This window comes from Aspergillus welwitschiae (genome assembly GCF_003344945.1).
Source record: "Aspergillus welwitschiae strain CBS 139.54b unplaced genomic scaffold BDQ94scaffold_1, whole genome shotgun sequence".
NCBI classification, from domain to species: domain Eukaryota; kingdom Fungi; phylum Ascomycota; class Eurotiomycetes; order Eurotiales; family Aspergillaceae; genus Aspergillus; species Aspergillus welwitschiae.
In genome coordinates, this window is record NW_020798695.1 from 1,704,344 (window position 1) to 1,720,651 (window position 16,308).

The 16,308-nt window shown below is 48.3% G+C and overlaps 6 protein-coding genes across 6 annotated transcripts; 2 read left to right on the forward strand and 4 right to left on the reverse strand.

The window, feature by feature from the left end:
* Positions 1 to 43: 43 nt before the first annotated feature.
* BDQ94DRAFT_133366 (prefoldin-like protein) lies at positions 44 to 1,991 on the forward strand. Its single transcript, XM_026764263.1, has one exon. The coding sequence runs from the start codon at positions 101 to 103 to the stop codon at positions 1,907 to 1,909; it is 1,809 nt and encodes a 602-aa protein (XP_026632639.1). The 5' UTR covers positions 44 to 100; the 3' UTR covers positions 1,910 to 1,991.
* A 1,193-nt stretch (positions 1,992 to 3,184) lies between these two features.
* On the reverse strand, positions 3,185 to 3,962 carry BDQ94DRAFT_133367 (uncharacterized protein). The gene has a single exon (XM_026764264.1). It carries the CDS (start codon positions 3,737 to 3,739, stop codon positions 3,515 to 3,517), a length of 225 nt encoding a protein of 74 aa, XP_026632640.1. The 5' UTR covers positions 3,740 to 3,962; the 3' UTR covers positions 3,185 to 3,514.
* On the reverse strand, positions 3,555 to 4,410 carry BDQ94DRAFT_7113 (uncharacterized protein). The gene has a single exon (XM_026776373.1). The coding sequence runs from the start codon at positions 4,219 to 4,221 to the stop codon at positions 3,742 to 3,744; it is 480 nt and encodes a 159-aa protein (XP_026632641.1). The 5' UTR covers positions 4,222 to 4,410; the 3' UTR covers positions 3,555 to 3,741.
* A 1,182-nt stretch (positions 4,411 to 5,592) lies between these two features.
* On the forward strand, positions 5,593 to 7,694 carry BDQ94DRAFT_133370 (putative GPI anchored cell wall protein). The gene is made up of 3 exons (XM_026764265.1): positions 5,593 to 5,915; positions 5,973 to 7,323; positions 7,374 to 7,694. Exons 1-3 carry the CDS (start codon positions 5,687 to 5,689, stop codon positions 7,399 to 7,401), a joined length of 1,608 nt encoding a protein of 535 aa, XP_026632642.1. The 5' UTR covers positions 5,593 to 5,686; the 3' UTR covers positions 7,402 to 7,694.
* A 993-nt stretch (positions 7,695 to 8,687) lies between these two features.
* On the reverse strand, positions 8,688 to 9,256 carry BDQ94DRAFT_133371 (uncharacterized protein). The gene has a single exon (XM_026764266.1). It carries the CDS (start codon positions 9,214 to 9,216, stop codon positions 8,821 to 8,823), a length of 396 nt encoding a protein of 131 aa, XP_026632643.1. The 5' UTR covers positions 9,217 to 9,256; the 3' UTR covers positions 8,688 to 8,820.
* Positions 9,257 to 11,002: 1,746 nt separating this feature from the next.
* Positions 11,003 to 15,774, reverse strand: BDQ94DRAFT_156241 (WD40 repeat-like protein; the record flags this gene model as incomplete). The annotated part of the gene is made up of 3 exons (XM_026768601.1): positions 11,003 to 13,135; positions 13,193 to 15,145; positions 15,202 to 15,774. 3 exons carry the CDS (start codon positions 15,772 to 15,774, stop codon positions 11,003 to 11,005), a joined length of 4,659 nt encoding a protein of 1,552 aa, XP_026632644.1.
* Positions 15,775 to 16,308: the final 534 nt, after the last annotated feature.

A 16,308-nucleotide genomic window follows, 5' to 3' on the forward strand; every position in this document is an offset into this window, starting at 1 on the left:
GCCTTCCTTCTCTTTCTATTCGGACTTCCCCCCTCCCTGTACACCTTTACACACCTGCTGAACGGCTGTTCCTCCCAGATATACTCAGTATACTGTAGAGATGGGTGTCCCAAACAACAGTCTGCATGAGTTGGAGCGCCAGCGCCTCGAACTCGAGGGAAACATCTCGAAGCTGCAAGACTCCCTTTACCACTGGAGGACGTGGGAGGCCGAATACGATGGCCTCAAAGACGAGTTAAACGAGCTGGACGATGATGCGACTATGGATGACTACCTCCGAGTAGGACGCGACTTTGGTGGCTCCTTGGTCAATGAAGCGGAGGTCAAAGTGATATTGGGAGAGAAACAAGGCGTGACACGAACCAAGCAACAGGCGGTTGATCTGGTAACGAGGCGGATCGACTACGTGAAGCAGAACGCGTCTACGATAGAGAAACGGTTACGTGCGGCAGAAGACCAACTGTATGCGCTCGACTCGCAAGATCGGCTACCGGTGGAACCTACGGCGGACTTTCCTATGACTGAGATTTTCGAAGAACTCGATGAGAACGGCGAAGTTATTTCAAGCAAAACAACCACACCCGGCAGCGAGGCAACGGATCTATTGGAGGTCTTGAAGAAGGCTGGTGTCAATGATATACCCGATGTGGCTAAGGCCGATACGCCAGTATCGAGCTCGTCTCAGCAAGTCACTCAAACTACGGAGGAGGCGTCTTCCGCAGATAGTCTCAAGAAGGACGACACATCCGCCAGCGAAGAGCACTCCGTCAAATCCTCGGGAAGCGATGCCAAGGAGACAAGCTCAGCGTTAGACCCGACCGTCGAAGTTCATGGCGAGCGTCCTGTTATGGAAGTCGACGAGTCTCCGGAAGATGCTAAATTACGCCGTGAGATGCTCCAATATAGCTTGAACGAAGTCGGGTCTGTCGTGGCGGAGCTTGAATTGGATGAGGACGCAAGTGATATCTCTGTTGATGAGGACTATGATGCTTATGATTATGATGATGACGAAGATGAAGAGGAAGACGAATACGGAAGGAGCACTAGGCGAGTTTTGAGCGAAGACTATCACCGTCAGATGCGCGAGCTGGAGGAAAAGCTCAACGCTCGGGGAATGTGGAATGCCGGAAAAGACACGCAATCGCTTCCAAATGAGATCAAGCAGGACCTAGATCAGCCCAGTGTTGTTCGTGTCGAGACTAACGCAGACACGAGTAGCGAGCCAGTCAAAGAGAAGAAACCGAAGAAGAAGGTTGCTTTTGCTGACGAACTCGACATCGCTCCGGCTTCCAAGCCTCCGACCTTGGAGAAGAAGATCGCTCCGGTCCGAGAGTCAAACGTACCTGTTCTCCAGGACGCTGTTGTTGAACGCACAGAGCCTGCTGGAAAACAACCTGTGCAGAATGACGCCCCGAAGAAAGTATCCCGGTTCAAGAGTGCCCGGAAAACTCACAACGCAACTGAAGACGCCACTGCGTCAACAACCCAATCTAGCAACACTTCTCGACCTGCCGAACCTCGCTCGGCTCTACGCAAGTCTGAGGCATCTACCACTGGACCATCTCTACCTCTGTTCCCTGCCAAACCAGCGGAACCCAAGCCCTTCTCCCAGCCTATCACCGACATCGTGGAGAAAGAAGACCTTACACCCAGGGGTCCCGAAGGGAAGGTTCTTGCTGACACACTCGTTGAACGGGAGACTCCAGCAGGTCCAGCAGTAGCACCAGAGCCCGATGAGCTCGACGAGCAGCTGCATAAGAAGGAGATTGCAACAGAGTTCTACAAGATCCGGAACCGAATGATCCAGCAAAATGGCGGCTTCGTAGGCGAGGAGCCGGAAATCGTGCCGATTGAGACTGAGGATGCGCCCAAACGTGTGAGCAGATTCAGGGCCGCCCGCATGAGGTAGGACTCAGATAGAACGAAACCCAAACAGATACCCAATATATATCCATGCACAGATGCATCATACTGCGACATTTTCAGTCTCCTATCGTTCCGTAGAAAGGACCGAAAGCAAGGTAGTCTCTACCTTGGCATGGCTATACCGCTTCCCCATGGTATAGTCATTTAAAGTTCGACGTCCAAGACTAAAGAAAAGGGCTCTCTGACTGTGCTTCGTTACTGGGTGTATTGGGCTCAATTGAGTACTTACGGCCAGTTAAAGATGGAGATACGGTTACGTTTCACCCTCGACATAATACACACATATATGCTTGAGTCTTTCTAAACTCTCTTCGAAAGTGGTTGTGGTAATAGTCTAGATCCATTCTGAACCATGTACCTGGATAACGATTAGATTTCTGCATTATGTGAAATTTCCATGGGATAGAGTATAAATAAGCGCTTCTTCTCCGCAGTTAAGCATCTATCAATGATACCCAGATACTACCTAATATCCAAGCCATCAAGCATGGACACTGCTAGCCACAAGTGTGAACCGGTGGTTCATCTATATGACTTTACAGCCAACATCCATCCATCTTAGTTTCAACATGTGAACACTGAACAGAGCTCTATCTTTCCCCTCATTCCATTTCCCCCACAAGCTTAAAGACGCAGCAGAGTTTCACAGCATCATAATGATGTTTACATCATAAACAGATCATTGATGGCTGCTTTTAGTTCAATAGTTATCGGGGTAAACCACACCAGGCTCCCAAGGAGTTGAATGATCAACACCCTTCAAACACGTCCATTAGTTAGTAATGAAGTATTTATTTACTTCTTGTTTACGTCAGATACAACCTGGCTAGGTGGCTGGATAGCCCAGAATGAAAAACAATACTATTGAATTCAGAGTCGACCTGGGCTGCCTGATCGATCGCCGGTTGCTTAGGGACTTGATGAGGTCAAGACTGGGCAGCTGGACTTAAAATGAAGATCGACATGGGTATGATGTGCTGTTCTTGATTCTGACAGCTCTAGTTCAATTCAACCAACTTGGATCGAGTGAGACACTGGTGGACGTGCGCATTACATTATTGTTAGTCAAGGGAATCACTAACTGATTGTTAACTGGTTTGACTTATGCTATGTTGGGGTTGTTGGTGTCCAACCCCGGCATGTCCGACGAAATCAGAATTTTACGAGTCCTGCAGGCATCCATCTGTGTCTGTCATCTGGATATTTTTTACAGAATGCATTTGCATAAGCATTATTCCGTCCGTCCGTCCGTCCGTCGGATTAATCCTTGAATAAGGGTAAAAGAGACAGGAGGAAAATCGTGGAAAATTCGAATTGTGGATGTAGCCTTTGTTCGGAGCACTGTGCTGCTGGTCTACTGTAAAGGTCTGGAATCGAACAAGTCGAAGGATAATCCTCTTGTTTGCCCATCCTGGACACATGGATGGTGGGCCAGCACATAACTCACTTCACAGAGCGAAGAGCAATCAGAGTTTAGGTGGATTCTAGCCAACTGTCTAGACCTTGATTGACCGTTGTAAGGTGAGGGTCTACGTAAGCTTCTACAGAGTGCAGTGCGGGGAATTGGTCTGCAGAGTGCCCCGTTCTTTCAACGGCTTTGCCTTTGATGAGTTTGGAAATTTGAGGATTGTGAATAGGTGAGCGAGGGTGAAAAAGCGATAGGGATATCCTGGAGGTCCAATGGGACTGCTTTGGCTGAGAAATGGTGTTTCAGGATGGAGTGATTATATGGTTCGAACCAGAGTTCGATATTCAAGAGATTGAGAAATACTGAGGTGGGGAGATAAGCATGGAGCCAGGATGGGGCGGGCATACTTACGACGCACTGCAGAAGTGCGACGGAGATTCTGATCGTATTCCGGAGATGTAAAATGGAAAATAATAATATAGGAGACTAATATTAAATAAGGCAAAAAGAGTATAGATTGAAATCGATCGCGCAGCCATCCAGATGCCGGCGAAGCTTATAGGGCACTGGCGTCCAACAGGGCTGCGTTGCCCACCTGTCAGATGGACGCCGATGACACGAGGCTGGTCAGGCCGGAATCCTGGGATTGTGTTGCTTGTTTCTATATATGTACGGCTCGGCTCATAATATATCGATCTGTGTATCGTTTGTTTACATACATGATCATTATCGTTTGGGTAACCACTTAGGCAACCATGGCTGCTGCAATTTGTCCCATGGAGGCAGATTGGCGATTGTTCAGGGTTGCCTAGAACCGGCCTTTGGTTCATGTTCAGTTTCTTTTTCCGCTTTGCTTTCTCGGGAGGGAAAGGCAGCGAGCCAGGCATATGACCCAGTAAGAATTCCCCATGACGTGGCGCAGTTGCTCGGATGGTGTATTGCCGGCAGACAAGGGAAGGAATAGGACGATGGATCCTGGAAGCCTCATGGAAGCTGGTGGAGGAAGTCCAGCGAGGCTGGCGTCATCCCCCACCCGCGGAGCACGGAATTAATATTGATCCGGGTGGACTGGGTTCTGCCGGGTTTCTCCGACCTTCCGAAAGAGTAGAATGATAGTCCCTCATCTCCATTCTAATGGCTATTTTCATCGAATAATCAACTCATCAACAATCCACCATGCCAAGGATTATTCCATCATGACATGCAGTCACTTGCTTTGCTGCTACGCGGGCTGTGCTGCTTCCCAAGCGGGATCCAAAAGCTGCTCACCGAGTTGCTGAGCAACACGTCCAAGGCAAGAGTCAACGTCAACCGCGTCCCCCTACTCCGCACTGCATGTTGTGTATGCTTCGAGTCCAAACCCTTCTGAGCATAATGCAAGGCACCCTTCCCCGGTTAATCCCAGGATCCTCATCCTTCCCTGTTGTTAGGCCGTGATGGTGGCTATAGCTCCCCCTCCACATCCCTCCGGACTTACGCGGACTGTGCTTGATACTTGCACTCAAGACTGATTGCTTATGTCGAGCATAGAGCATTGTCGCTTACCTTGCGTTCCCGGTTTTCCGCTGTGGGCGATTATGAATAGAAGCAGGCCCGTGGGTGTCCTACCCATGTTCCTTGTATGGATAATAACAATGCTCGCTATGTATGGCTGAATGGCGTGTTGTACCGTGGGTGGCATTGCCATCTCGCCACCGGACTCGCAATAACCCGCCTAAGTCCATGAGTCCGGAAGGTCTTGACCAGGGCAGGGTTCCCGGCCGATCCAAAGGCTCCTCGATGGAGCTGGATCCACAGTTGGCTTGTGCCCTGCATCGCCCGAGCCACTGATACCGCTTCTATCTCATAGCCAACTTCCAGATCGGGTATTTCTCATAGAATTTCCCCCTCCACAAGGCCCCAATGCTCATGACGTCTGCTTTCATTGCTCCTTCAATCCCGAAGCTTCCAGGCCCGGCGTTGTCGGACAACTTGCAGCTTGTTTATTCGCTGTCCGGTGGTGCCTAGCGGGATCAACGGTGGCCCTCCATGTTCTATTCCATGGTCAACCTCCAGTCCAGCAGAAGCAATGCAACTGGCTGAATGTCTGTTTCTATTTTTTCGAACTGCTGTGCTGTGGAGGCGTGCGTGTTGACTCTGTCCGGTTTACACAGTATCACCGGCAATTGCCCATGACGTGCCTTTTATGTACCCACTATAGTTTATAAATATTGAGCGTACCCTGGGCTTTTCAGTTTGCTTGTTAGTTTACCCCGGCCAATAACTTTCCCAAAAAACAATCTTTATTCTTATATCGCCCTTCCAATCCGTTCGCTTGCTTTCTAGCTGTCGTCTACTTTCGCTTTTGCAAGTATGAAGAACGTTGCGACCCTTGCAGCCTTCGCTGCTGGGGCTAATGCCCTTGTTGGCCGGAGCGACTCTTGCTGCTTTCACCTGACAGCTTCTGGTGATGCTTCTGGCACCATTGGCCAGCTGGGTGATGGTCAGAACCGCATTGGTGGTGGACTGCCCGCCACCCAGTTCTGCATTGACTCCAATGGTGGCATCACTGATAGCAGCGGACGCGGTTGTGTCGTGACTAGTAAGCTATCCACATATACATAATATCGAGTATGTTACTAACCACACATATTGACAGGCGATACCACGCAGTTCCAGTGTGACTTGGGTAAATCTCCTATGTCGGGTTTCTCCATCACCTCCTCTGGTGAGCTGGAGTACAACGGTGACGCCGATTTTGTTGCCTGCCAAACTGGCGACAACAACGAACTGAACCTTTACACCACCGAGAACTCCTCCGTCACTGGCTGCGAGAACATCAAGTTGACAGCTGATTCCTGCGCGGGCTCTGGTGCTGGTTCTGTTGGTTCTAGCTCTGCTCCGGCTTCGACCCCCGCGCCTCAGTCCAGCACGCCGGCTCCTGCTCCTTCCTCCAGCGCTCCAGGTGTCCCTGGCGCTGGTGCGTCGACTGGTTGGGTTCCCGGTGGTCCTGCCTCCAGTGCTTCCGTGCCCTACGGTCCTGGTCCCCAGTCTAGCGGCGCCGTGCAAGTGACGACCGTCTATGTGACTGAAACCTACTGTGGTGCTGAGACTACTCCTGTGGTTTCTGTTCCTGGGGAGAGTACTGTTCCGCTGGTTCCCGTTGGACCCGGGTCTTCTGCTCCCGCTGGTTCCCAGCCGGCCCCGTCCGGATCCCCTGCTCCTCAGCCATCCGAGACTCCATCCTACCCTCAGTCGTCCGAAAGCCCTGCTCCTCAGCCTTCGGAAACTCCTTCGTACCCCCAGTCCTCGGAGACCCCGGTCCCCCAGCCTTCTGAGACTCCCGCTCCTCAGCCCTCTGGCTCTCCTGCTCCTCAGCCATCCGGGTCTCCGGCCCCCCAGCCATCTGAATCGCCCGCTCCGCAGCCGTCCTCCTACCCCCAGACCTCTGGAACTCCTGCTCAGCCGTCTGGTACTCCATCTTACCCTCAGACCTCCGCGTCTCCCAGCAGCGCTCAGCCTTCTGGCACGGCTACCCAGTCGTCCTCTGCCAGCTGCCCCACCGATCTCTCTGGCGACTATGAGTACCCTCACTTGATCGTCCCCATCAACTCTTCTACCCCCGACACCGCCTACGGTACTCAGTACTTCGGCACCGTCTCCTCCACCGTCTCGACCATCTTCAACTTCGATATCCCGTCTTCGGACTCTGGAAAGACCTGCAGTCTGATCTTCCTGTTCCCCACCAAGGATCAGCTTGAGACCTCTGACTACACCTTCAGCGGAGACGGCAAGATTGACTTCTCCCAGCTCGAGTCTGCTGCCAGTGAGTCGACGACCTACAACAACGCTCCTGGGGTCAAGCAGGACTACGGCGACTTCACCGTCTCACCTGGCAACTCCTACCTGATCTCCACGTTCTCCTGCCCGGCTGGCCAGACTGTCAGCTACGAGATGAAGGAGGCTGGTAGCACCTACCTCAACTTCTTTGAGGACTACAACCCCTCTCCGTAAGTATTCTCATACCATCTTCTATGAACCATTGCTAATTGAAATCTAGTCTCGGTCTGTACATCACGGTCTGCTAAGCTCGTCAGACATAGCGATCGCATCCGGCATCACGCGAACATGATTAATGGACCCGTTATGTTTTCTATTTATTGATTTTTATTCCCTTTAGTTTTAAGACATGACCATTCCTTCTTTTGATACTTAACCGGGCGCCGGATACGGTCTCTGACCGGAGAAAATACTGATATTGGAAATACAAAAATTGGCTATATCAAGGATATTTTTCAGCTAGTAGCGGTGTATTATAAGCTATAGCTCTCGGGTCTAATTACATTAATCAATTGTGCCTATCAGACATTTGATACGAACACGTGTAGAACTACTTTCATAGACATAAGCTCAGAGTTCTTCATTTGGCTCAATGGTCTCATATATTCAACAAACTGCCCGCAAATGACGATGTCAGTCATCGAATGGTTGCCAATCGGACATGTCAACCAAACCTTTTTCTGATACCAAACAGGGTAACTCTAGGTTCCCTTTCCATTAAACATAGTATTATCTAAAAACGTAACGTGGATCCCATCTATTCCGATGAAAACGTGGGCTATGCAGGGTAAGCTGGACTAAGTGGACATGAGACCCCGGCCCACATGATATCCATCAATATCCACCCAGGCAGCACTGTTTTCCTTCGCTTACTGTGAACACTCCATAGAGTATTACTAGCATAAGCACAAAATTGTATACTCGCTTATTCCATTAGTACGAATTAAGGGTCCAGAAAGGGTTTTCAGCATGTTGCCCCATTCGGGAGATCTCTTCCCTTTGTTTCCATAACGACGTTATCCGTCAGAACCCGGCTGTGAGGACATTGCTCCACTTTACTTGGCTGATGTTATGAGCAATATCTCCCAATTCTAGTATTATGTAAAAGCTACTTAAATAGACAATCATTTTGGGATTTTCTCAAGTGATTCTTTGTCTTGGTTTTTCAATATGAATGAATGCCATAGCAGCAACAGCAAAAGTAAGCGTAGTACGTAATAGAGCTGCGTCATGTGCTTTCCATAGTGAGAAGGCTCTGCAATGATCTGTCATGATGATTGTGTAGTACAGACCGTGGCCTGACGTGGATCTGCAAGAGTAACCGCATGGAACTAATTTGATGCTCTACACTTCGTATTAGCATTCGCGTCTTTCTTGGCTGCACGGCTGCGTCGGAACATCTGGAGAGCATGCCATCGGCCACACGCTGATCTGAAGATCTTCGATGGGGCGGTGCAAGGCTGTGGTAGATGATGAGCGGGTTGGTAGATAGTAAGCAATAGGTCATATGGAATGAATTCAGCAAGGAGCAGGTATTATGGCTTATGCAAAAGAAAACACATGTTGCAGGTTGATTGTATCCTCCAGAATTGACATTATTGGCTGCGTAATCAAAATATCTGATACCCAACGTCGATAGAGTAGCAGAGAAGCTGTACAGATATCATTCATCCAACATTAATCGGCTTTACAGGAGCAAGTGCAACCTCTTCCTCTTTGTCCCGTATTCCATGTCTTCCATATCTCCGTCTATCGCGAGATAAACATGGAGCTTTCTCACGAATCCAACGCTTAATCTTGCACCAGATGGTAGTGGACTGTTGTTCATGGATCTCGGTGAGCTGAGCTTGAAGATTGCTGATTTCCTCGACTGCTTCTCGAAGATTGTTCTGGACTTGTGTTTTCGTTTCACAAGCGACCGATAATTCGTTCTTAGTACTGTCCAAGTCCGCCGAAACGCTAGCAAGTTGAGCAGTGATGGTTTCTATCTGTTCCTGCTTGCTGTCGACCTCTCTGCGCATCTTTTCGTTGGCATCTTCGAGGCTGTCTTTGGCGAATCCCATATCGAACAAATCGCCTCTGATTTCGTTCAACCGTTCCTGCTTTCTCTCAATCTTTCTGCGCATCTCTTCATTGGCATCTCTGAGATTGCTATAATTGCATCGCACATCAGACAAATCGGCTGTGATCTCGTTCAGCTGTCCCTGCTTGTCATCAACCTCTTTGCGCATCTCTTCATTGACATCTCTAAATCTCTGATTGGCGCGTTGCATATCGGAGAATTCGGCCGTGGCGCCCCCCAGCTGTTCTTGGAGACGTTCACATTCTTCTCCCTTTGCTCTAACCTCTACCACCAGACCGGCATTCTCTTCGCGCAAAGCTTGACACTTTTTCTCACTGGTCTCAAGCTTAGCCTGTAAATCACTAATCTTCCGCATCTTCTCTTCCTCTCCCCTCCTCTCCTCTTGCATTTCATTCGCCAATGCTGAATTTGCCTTTCCCGCCTCTACCAACTCCGAGTACTTGCGCATATGCTTCTTTAATAAGACCGAGAGATTCTTCTGCAGGTTATCTTCGTCTGGTGGGAGCAAATCGCGACATCTCTTGACCTCGGCTTGAAGTACCTGATGTACTGCATGGCTCGTCTCTGCCCGCTCTTTATACGCCGAGTATAAATTTGCAAGACTAGCAAGGGCATAATGCCATCCTGACACAACCTCATGCACCTGGCCACTATGATAATCGCATAATCCCCACTTAGCTAATACTTTAAGCTCGTTGTCGTATATCTCATGTGGTAGTTTCGTAGCTATCTCGTCCAATGTTTCCCGGACAATCTGGTATTTTGTGTAGGGGATGTCCCAGCGACATCGACTGTCGTATCTGGAGCGCGCGCGACCAAGACAGAACATGCCTCGCTCGTGAGGGCCCTTGGTGATTTGGAGGATTCGGTCTGGGTCCCATAGTGTGGTGGTCATGGTGGGAGCATTCTCTGGTGATTTGGTGGGGTTCTTACAACTTTTCCAGGTGGAATATGGAAGCACATATATTGTCTCGACCCCTGTTCTCGAGTGCGGGGTTTTGAAAGGCATAGCCCGCTGTAGCTGCACAATGCTGCGCCGCCTCTTAGGATGGATTGTGATCCTTGCTCTGTTGTGGCCAATCGACGCCTGGACGAGGGACGACATAGCCTTGTGGATGGGTTAGTTATCATATCGTTAGCCGCCGTCTATGCTAAAAATATTACAGCTGGGAAACAAGAGCAGTTGGCTAAACAACCACTTTGTCAATCAGAACCTTCTTTTGCTTTTGTCGTTCCCTTATTTTTCAACTACTTGACCTATTCATCTTATACCCAGATATTGTGCTTGGTATTTTTTTTTCAAATCCTTCTTATCCATGGCACCATGGTTTCTTTCTAAGATCATTTTCCTATTGAGATCTAGACGGTTCCAGAAAATCAAGATTATGCTCAAATATTTCCTTTATATAAGCGGGGGTGCCTTGAGGGTCCATTATCGTACTGGTACAGTGACCCTGATTATTCTTCAGATCTGAAAGATATCCATATTTAATGTGTAGAGCAATTGGTGCAGGCTATGCATATGACTAGAATAATGAGAGGTAATCATAATCGACATCAACTTTCATTCGCAAAGACGAACGGCATGTATCATAGGGTGTACTATGTGGATAATATTTCTAGTGTGATAAGTGCTTGAGTTCAATTGAAGCGATGATTTCGTATACAGATATAGGGGGCGAGGAATTTCTCACATGGCAAAGAATAAAGAAAAGCAGACCACAGGCACGAATGTAGAATTATGTAGTAGTAATTATCCAACATCCCTAATCCTCCGAGGGTGAACGGAGACCTATAAAAATCACATCGCCTGTTTCACATCCCACGATAACCGTGTTCCCAACTCTTGTCAAGGCCTTTCCATATTGTACTCGATACTCCGGTGGAAGCCATAGTATTCTATCTTCTCCGAGATCTATCCAATCATAATGCTCCGATGGGATGAAGTAGTCTTGAGCTCTATGATGGATCATGTATTCGTCGCTGTTGGCGTCGAGAAGCCACGAATATCTCTTCGTCTTCTTGGCTCCCAAGGTCTGCCGTAATGTGCCGTCGGTAACATTCCATGCTTTGACTCCCGTCCAAGCATATCCTGACGAGAACAGCTTGCCATCAGGTGAAAATCGTAATGCAGCTGTTGAGCAGTCCGTAAAGACTCGTTCCTCCCTACCTGTCGAAGTGTTCCATAGCCTCACGATGCCGTCATTCCTATGGCTAGAGGCTAGGAGATTTCCAGATGGTGAAAAAGCTACTTCCATAACATCACTGAAAGGGATAGTCAGGGGTTCATGCAATGAACCATTCGCTGTGTTTCGGAGTATTACTTTGCCCCGATTCACGAAGGATATTAGCCGACTGTCCAGGGAAAGCGCAGCATCAATCGTATAAATGCCAAATATCTCCTGTTCGACGATCCACTTGCACAGTCCTGTAACCACATCCCATAAGCATGTTTTGTGTTCCCAAATGGTCAGAAATAAGTTTCCATCTGGCGAAAACAACATACATGCCACCCTCCCAGAATTGTCCGACGATAAGGTGCATTGCAAGTCTCCATTTGATACATCCCATATTTTGATGAGTCCGTCCTCTGAGGACGCAGCTAACAGGTGACCGTTTGGTGAGATGGAGACATCCGTAATCGCATTCGAATGACCCTGCAGTACGCGTTGCACTGTACCCGTGGGAATGTCCCAAAGTCTCACTGTTGTATCCCCGGAGCCGCTTGCCAGAAAGGATCCAGTTGGCGAAGGTCGCACGATACGCACACTATCCGTATGCCCTTCTAGAGCATGCATTTCTTCAAGGCGAGCCGTATCCCAAAGCATCACCTTATTTCTTCCCACTAAAACCACGAGCTTGTCGTCTGGCGAGAATGTGACTAGGTCAATACTCATATTGCGGCTAGCAAATGTGGTTAAGATTGGGCTCTGGCCTATGTCCCAGATGTTCAGCCCTTTTTCACAACCCAAAGCTAGCAATCTCCCATCATGAGAGAATGCTATAGATTCGATACGACACTCAGTGGCGTGGCAGCGCAGAGTATGTTGCAGGGCTCCTTCACATAGATCCCAAAGCTCCAGTATGCCATGACGTGACCCAGTGGCTAGTATATGTCCACCTGGTGAGAATTCTAATGATTTAATTTTCTCACCATGACTTTTCAGTACATGTCGTACTTCGGTCTTTGCTGTATCCCAGAGCTTTGTTGTGCCATCTTGCAGGGTGTAGACCAGTAAACTACCGTCGGGCGAGAAGGTGGTCGTTACTAGCTGCTCAGACATAGGCCCTTCATTATTCCCGAAACTTGCAGTTTGCTGTAGCTTTCCGGATATTGTGCTCCATATTCTCAATGTTTTGTCAGAGGATGCCAAGACCAAGTGCTCATTTGATAAAAATGCTATCGCATTTCCCCACTCAGGTAAGGCTTCTAAGGTATGTTTCAGAGTACCGTAAAGCGAGTCCCACAGCAGTATTTTGCCGAATGTTAGGGCTGCCACTAACTTTCCATCTGGTGAAAATGCGCATTTTACACCAAAGGGAACATGAGACACTAACGTATTCCGTAATTCACCAGTGCTGGTTTCCCACAGCTTCAAACTTTCGCCAAATGTGAGGAACGTCCGTCCATCAGGAGAAAACGCCAAGCAGTTTATCTTCTCAAATCCAGTCTCGAGCGTTTGTAACTCAGCACCCCAGTAATCAGACACTCTGGGTAATTGAGAGAAGTATGGTGGGACACAGTGGAAAAATGTGTTTCTGATCGTACATTTTTCCGGCGCGAACAGCAATGCGGAGGAATACAGCTGCAGCGGAAATTTTTTGACGATGGGAATATTCTTCAAAGTAAATCGTTTTGCATCGTAAAGGAACTTGGATATTCGAAATGCATGTGATGTCTGTATCTTGTGAACATCCAGTAAGTTTGGCTCGCTAATAAGGAAGATGACGGTTACCTGTACAACCGAGAGTAGCATATTGACACTACCTATTGTTTCTGACAGATGTGCTAAGATACTCATTGCTTCCAGCCAGTGAAGGAAGTGAGTCTCGAGAAATTCATGCACTCCATCCTGATCAGAAATATTCAAAGCCCCCTGGGTAAGATGATGGACCCAATATCGAGTAGCGTAGCGCAGTTCTGCTGGAAAACACCTTTCAATTCGTTCGGCGCCAATGTCGTCTCTTGATGTTCCATAACCGGGCAGGCCGCAGATGTTCTGTCGAAGTCCATGTTGGGGATCCATCATGACTGCAATACACTTATAGGCCAAATCGCGATGTGTTGACTGGCCGTCCACTGAAAGTATTGTATTTTCTCTTGTGGCCGGATGAAGAAGGAATTCTCGGAAGGAAAGATGGAACATTCGGACTGGTTTATCGTTGTCGCTCGGAATATTTAGGACTGAATGAAATGAGTCTAGTCTAATGCGAATCAGATTCTCTTTCACGTTGATCAGCTTTGAAAGCGAAGCAATAGAAAGTGGACTTTCGAGAACGACAATAATTCCAACTACCTGTTGGAATTGCTTGACCAGTTCATTCTGAGCTTGTTGATCCTGTCCGCCAATGAGCTTCTCTAGAACAGGCAAGTAAGTTTTATCCAGCTGGGAGTTGTTGTATTGACGTTTCAATATGTTGTTCAAGCTGTCGTCTGGATCCCATCGGTAATCCTCTAATAAGCGGCATACGGTTGCAGCGAAGATGAAAAGCGGCATTGCCATGTCGACTAGAGCCTGGGTTTTGATTTCCCCAGGCCATGTATCTTCAAGCTTTCGCTTCTTTCTAATTCTCGATAGTCTGTCCTCAAAGAACAGAGCCATATCGCGCTCAATCGTGCAGCGCTCGATCTCATGTAGAGCGACATCTTTGTGTTCGCCTTCTATTTGTTCAGAGCCCTCGAGGATCGGGTGCTCGGGCCGGCTGGTAACGAAGACTTTCAAGTATATGGTTTTCGATTCCTGCACCCGGGGGAGAAGTTGAATGATCGTCTCAATACTTCGCTCCTCACACTCATCCAGGGCATCGACTACAATGACAACCGGTAGGCGCTGCCCATTGCTCATTTCCATATCCAGAAGCGGCTTCAACAACAGATGGTCGAACTGTTCTTTCAGTGACTTGGAAACTATCAAGTCGTCCTTCATGGCTGTCGCAATCTCTTTCCTCAACTGGGGGAGAGCAATCATGAATTGCTTAGCGATAGTGGTGATGAACCGTGAAGCGTTCCCACGATCACCCTCACCTCTTTTGAAAAAGAAGCTTGCTCCTAACAGCTCTCTCTCCTGCAGCTTTCGCGCCACTGTCCGGGAGATTGTTGATTTACCAGTTCCAGCTACACCCCTCAACCAAAATATGGTCTTTCCCTGAGTATCATCTACCCAGTCCGTGATTTCATCAAGAAGCTCAACTCTTGTATTCTCCAGGCATTCAACCTGATCCTCATCCATGTGCGAATTGAAGTGGGCACCTTCAGCTATCGGCAGCTTGTCGAGTTCGATTTTCTGAGCAACATCTCGGATATCGTCGAGAAGCCGATCAACTCCAAGAAGTATATTGTTTGCCTCTTGTTTCCGCTGCATTTGCTGATACATCCGCAACCACTTTTCCAGGTGCGTTTCCTCTATGTCAATCGAGGACTGAACATCCGTCAGGGGCAGGTTCGCAAGGGTCACCACACTGTGCATCAATCTCTTTCCTGTATTTGAGCGATAAATCTTCATTCCCTCCGCTGCATACTTTAGAACAGCGATATAGACCCTCAAGATGGCATCCTCAATCTTGTCGTTCAGTTCAGAGCTCTCGTCGCGGTAAAGCTTCTCTATAACGGCATACCGAGCTAGGATGTCAGTCAGGATGGCAGACGACTGAAACCAGGCCATTTGTTGATCACGATAATTCTGTGTCATCTGGTAAAGCTATGTTAGTCAAATGGACTGTCTATATAAATTGATGTCAGACACACCGTTAATCCCAGAGAAACGACAGTCCAGGCACTCGACGCATGGCCAGTGGGGTCGAATGCCACGATGGCACTGATGATCTCCTTGCAGCTCAGTGTGGCAGTCAGAATCTTGTTTGCAGCATCCCGAAGTTGTGAGTCTCCTCTTCTCGATATTCTAATCTCGTACTGGGCTTTGACGGTTTGAACAACTTCATCTAATGTTTTGCATACAGGGTTTGTATCGGCATTCTCGTGATTGTCGCTGCTCTGTTCATGTTCTTTCACTGGATTTATATACTGGCGTTGCTTCTCATCCAACGCGTCGTATGCCTCTTGCCAGAGGTTCCTTCTTCTAACCTTCCCGTTTCTTCGTGGCAGAGCGGTTTCGGAGCTTAATGGAACCTGATTATCCTCTGCTGGCAAGGCATCTGTTTGAGATTTTGGTTGAGCTACTGGCTCTAGGGTCGAACAGATACCAGAAAGAGCATTGGACGATATTTCTAATGGATTACTCGAGGAACCTATGGTTTCTTCCCGAGTCTGTATCTTGGAGTGTCTCTTGCGAAAGGGATTTCGTAGCTTAGGACAACCCATGGTGGGCGGGGATCGATGCGTGTTTACTCGCTTGTACAGCTCCGGTCGGGGATCAGCAAACGATTTTAAAGCCAACAAAGAACATTTGCTTTTCCTCAGCTCTCAGCCTAAAGGCTGAGAGCCTAGCAATTTTCCGCGTTTCCGAGTTGTTCCTAGTGCTTCATGCATGAGTTGTCGCCCAACGATAGGGCGAAGTACACACAGACCCTCTGGGATTCTCGCATTAAGTACGCTACAGGGTAGGTCGGCGCGGAAAATGATTCGGTATGAATACATGGGAGCTGTGGGCTACCATGAACCTAGATCATCATAATTTGTACAATACAACAAGAAGCTCTATTCCATGGTTGTTAACCACGGGTGATAATTACACTTTTATACGCTCATATCAACATCTCTTGCAGTTGTAGCGAGACAAAAAAACAGCACCCGCCATTTCGTATGCATGAAAGTTTCAGAACTGATGTTGATAGTATTTGCAAGAGGTTATGGCATCCCCAATCATTAGCGCGCCAATTTGCTCCTGATAAGATC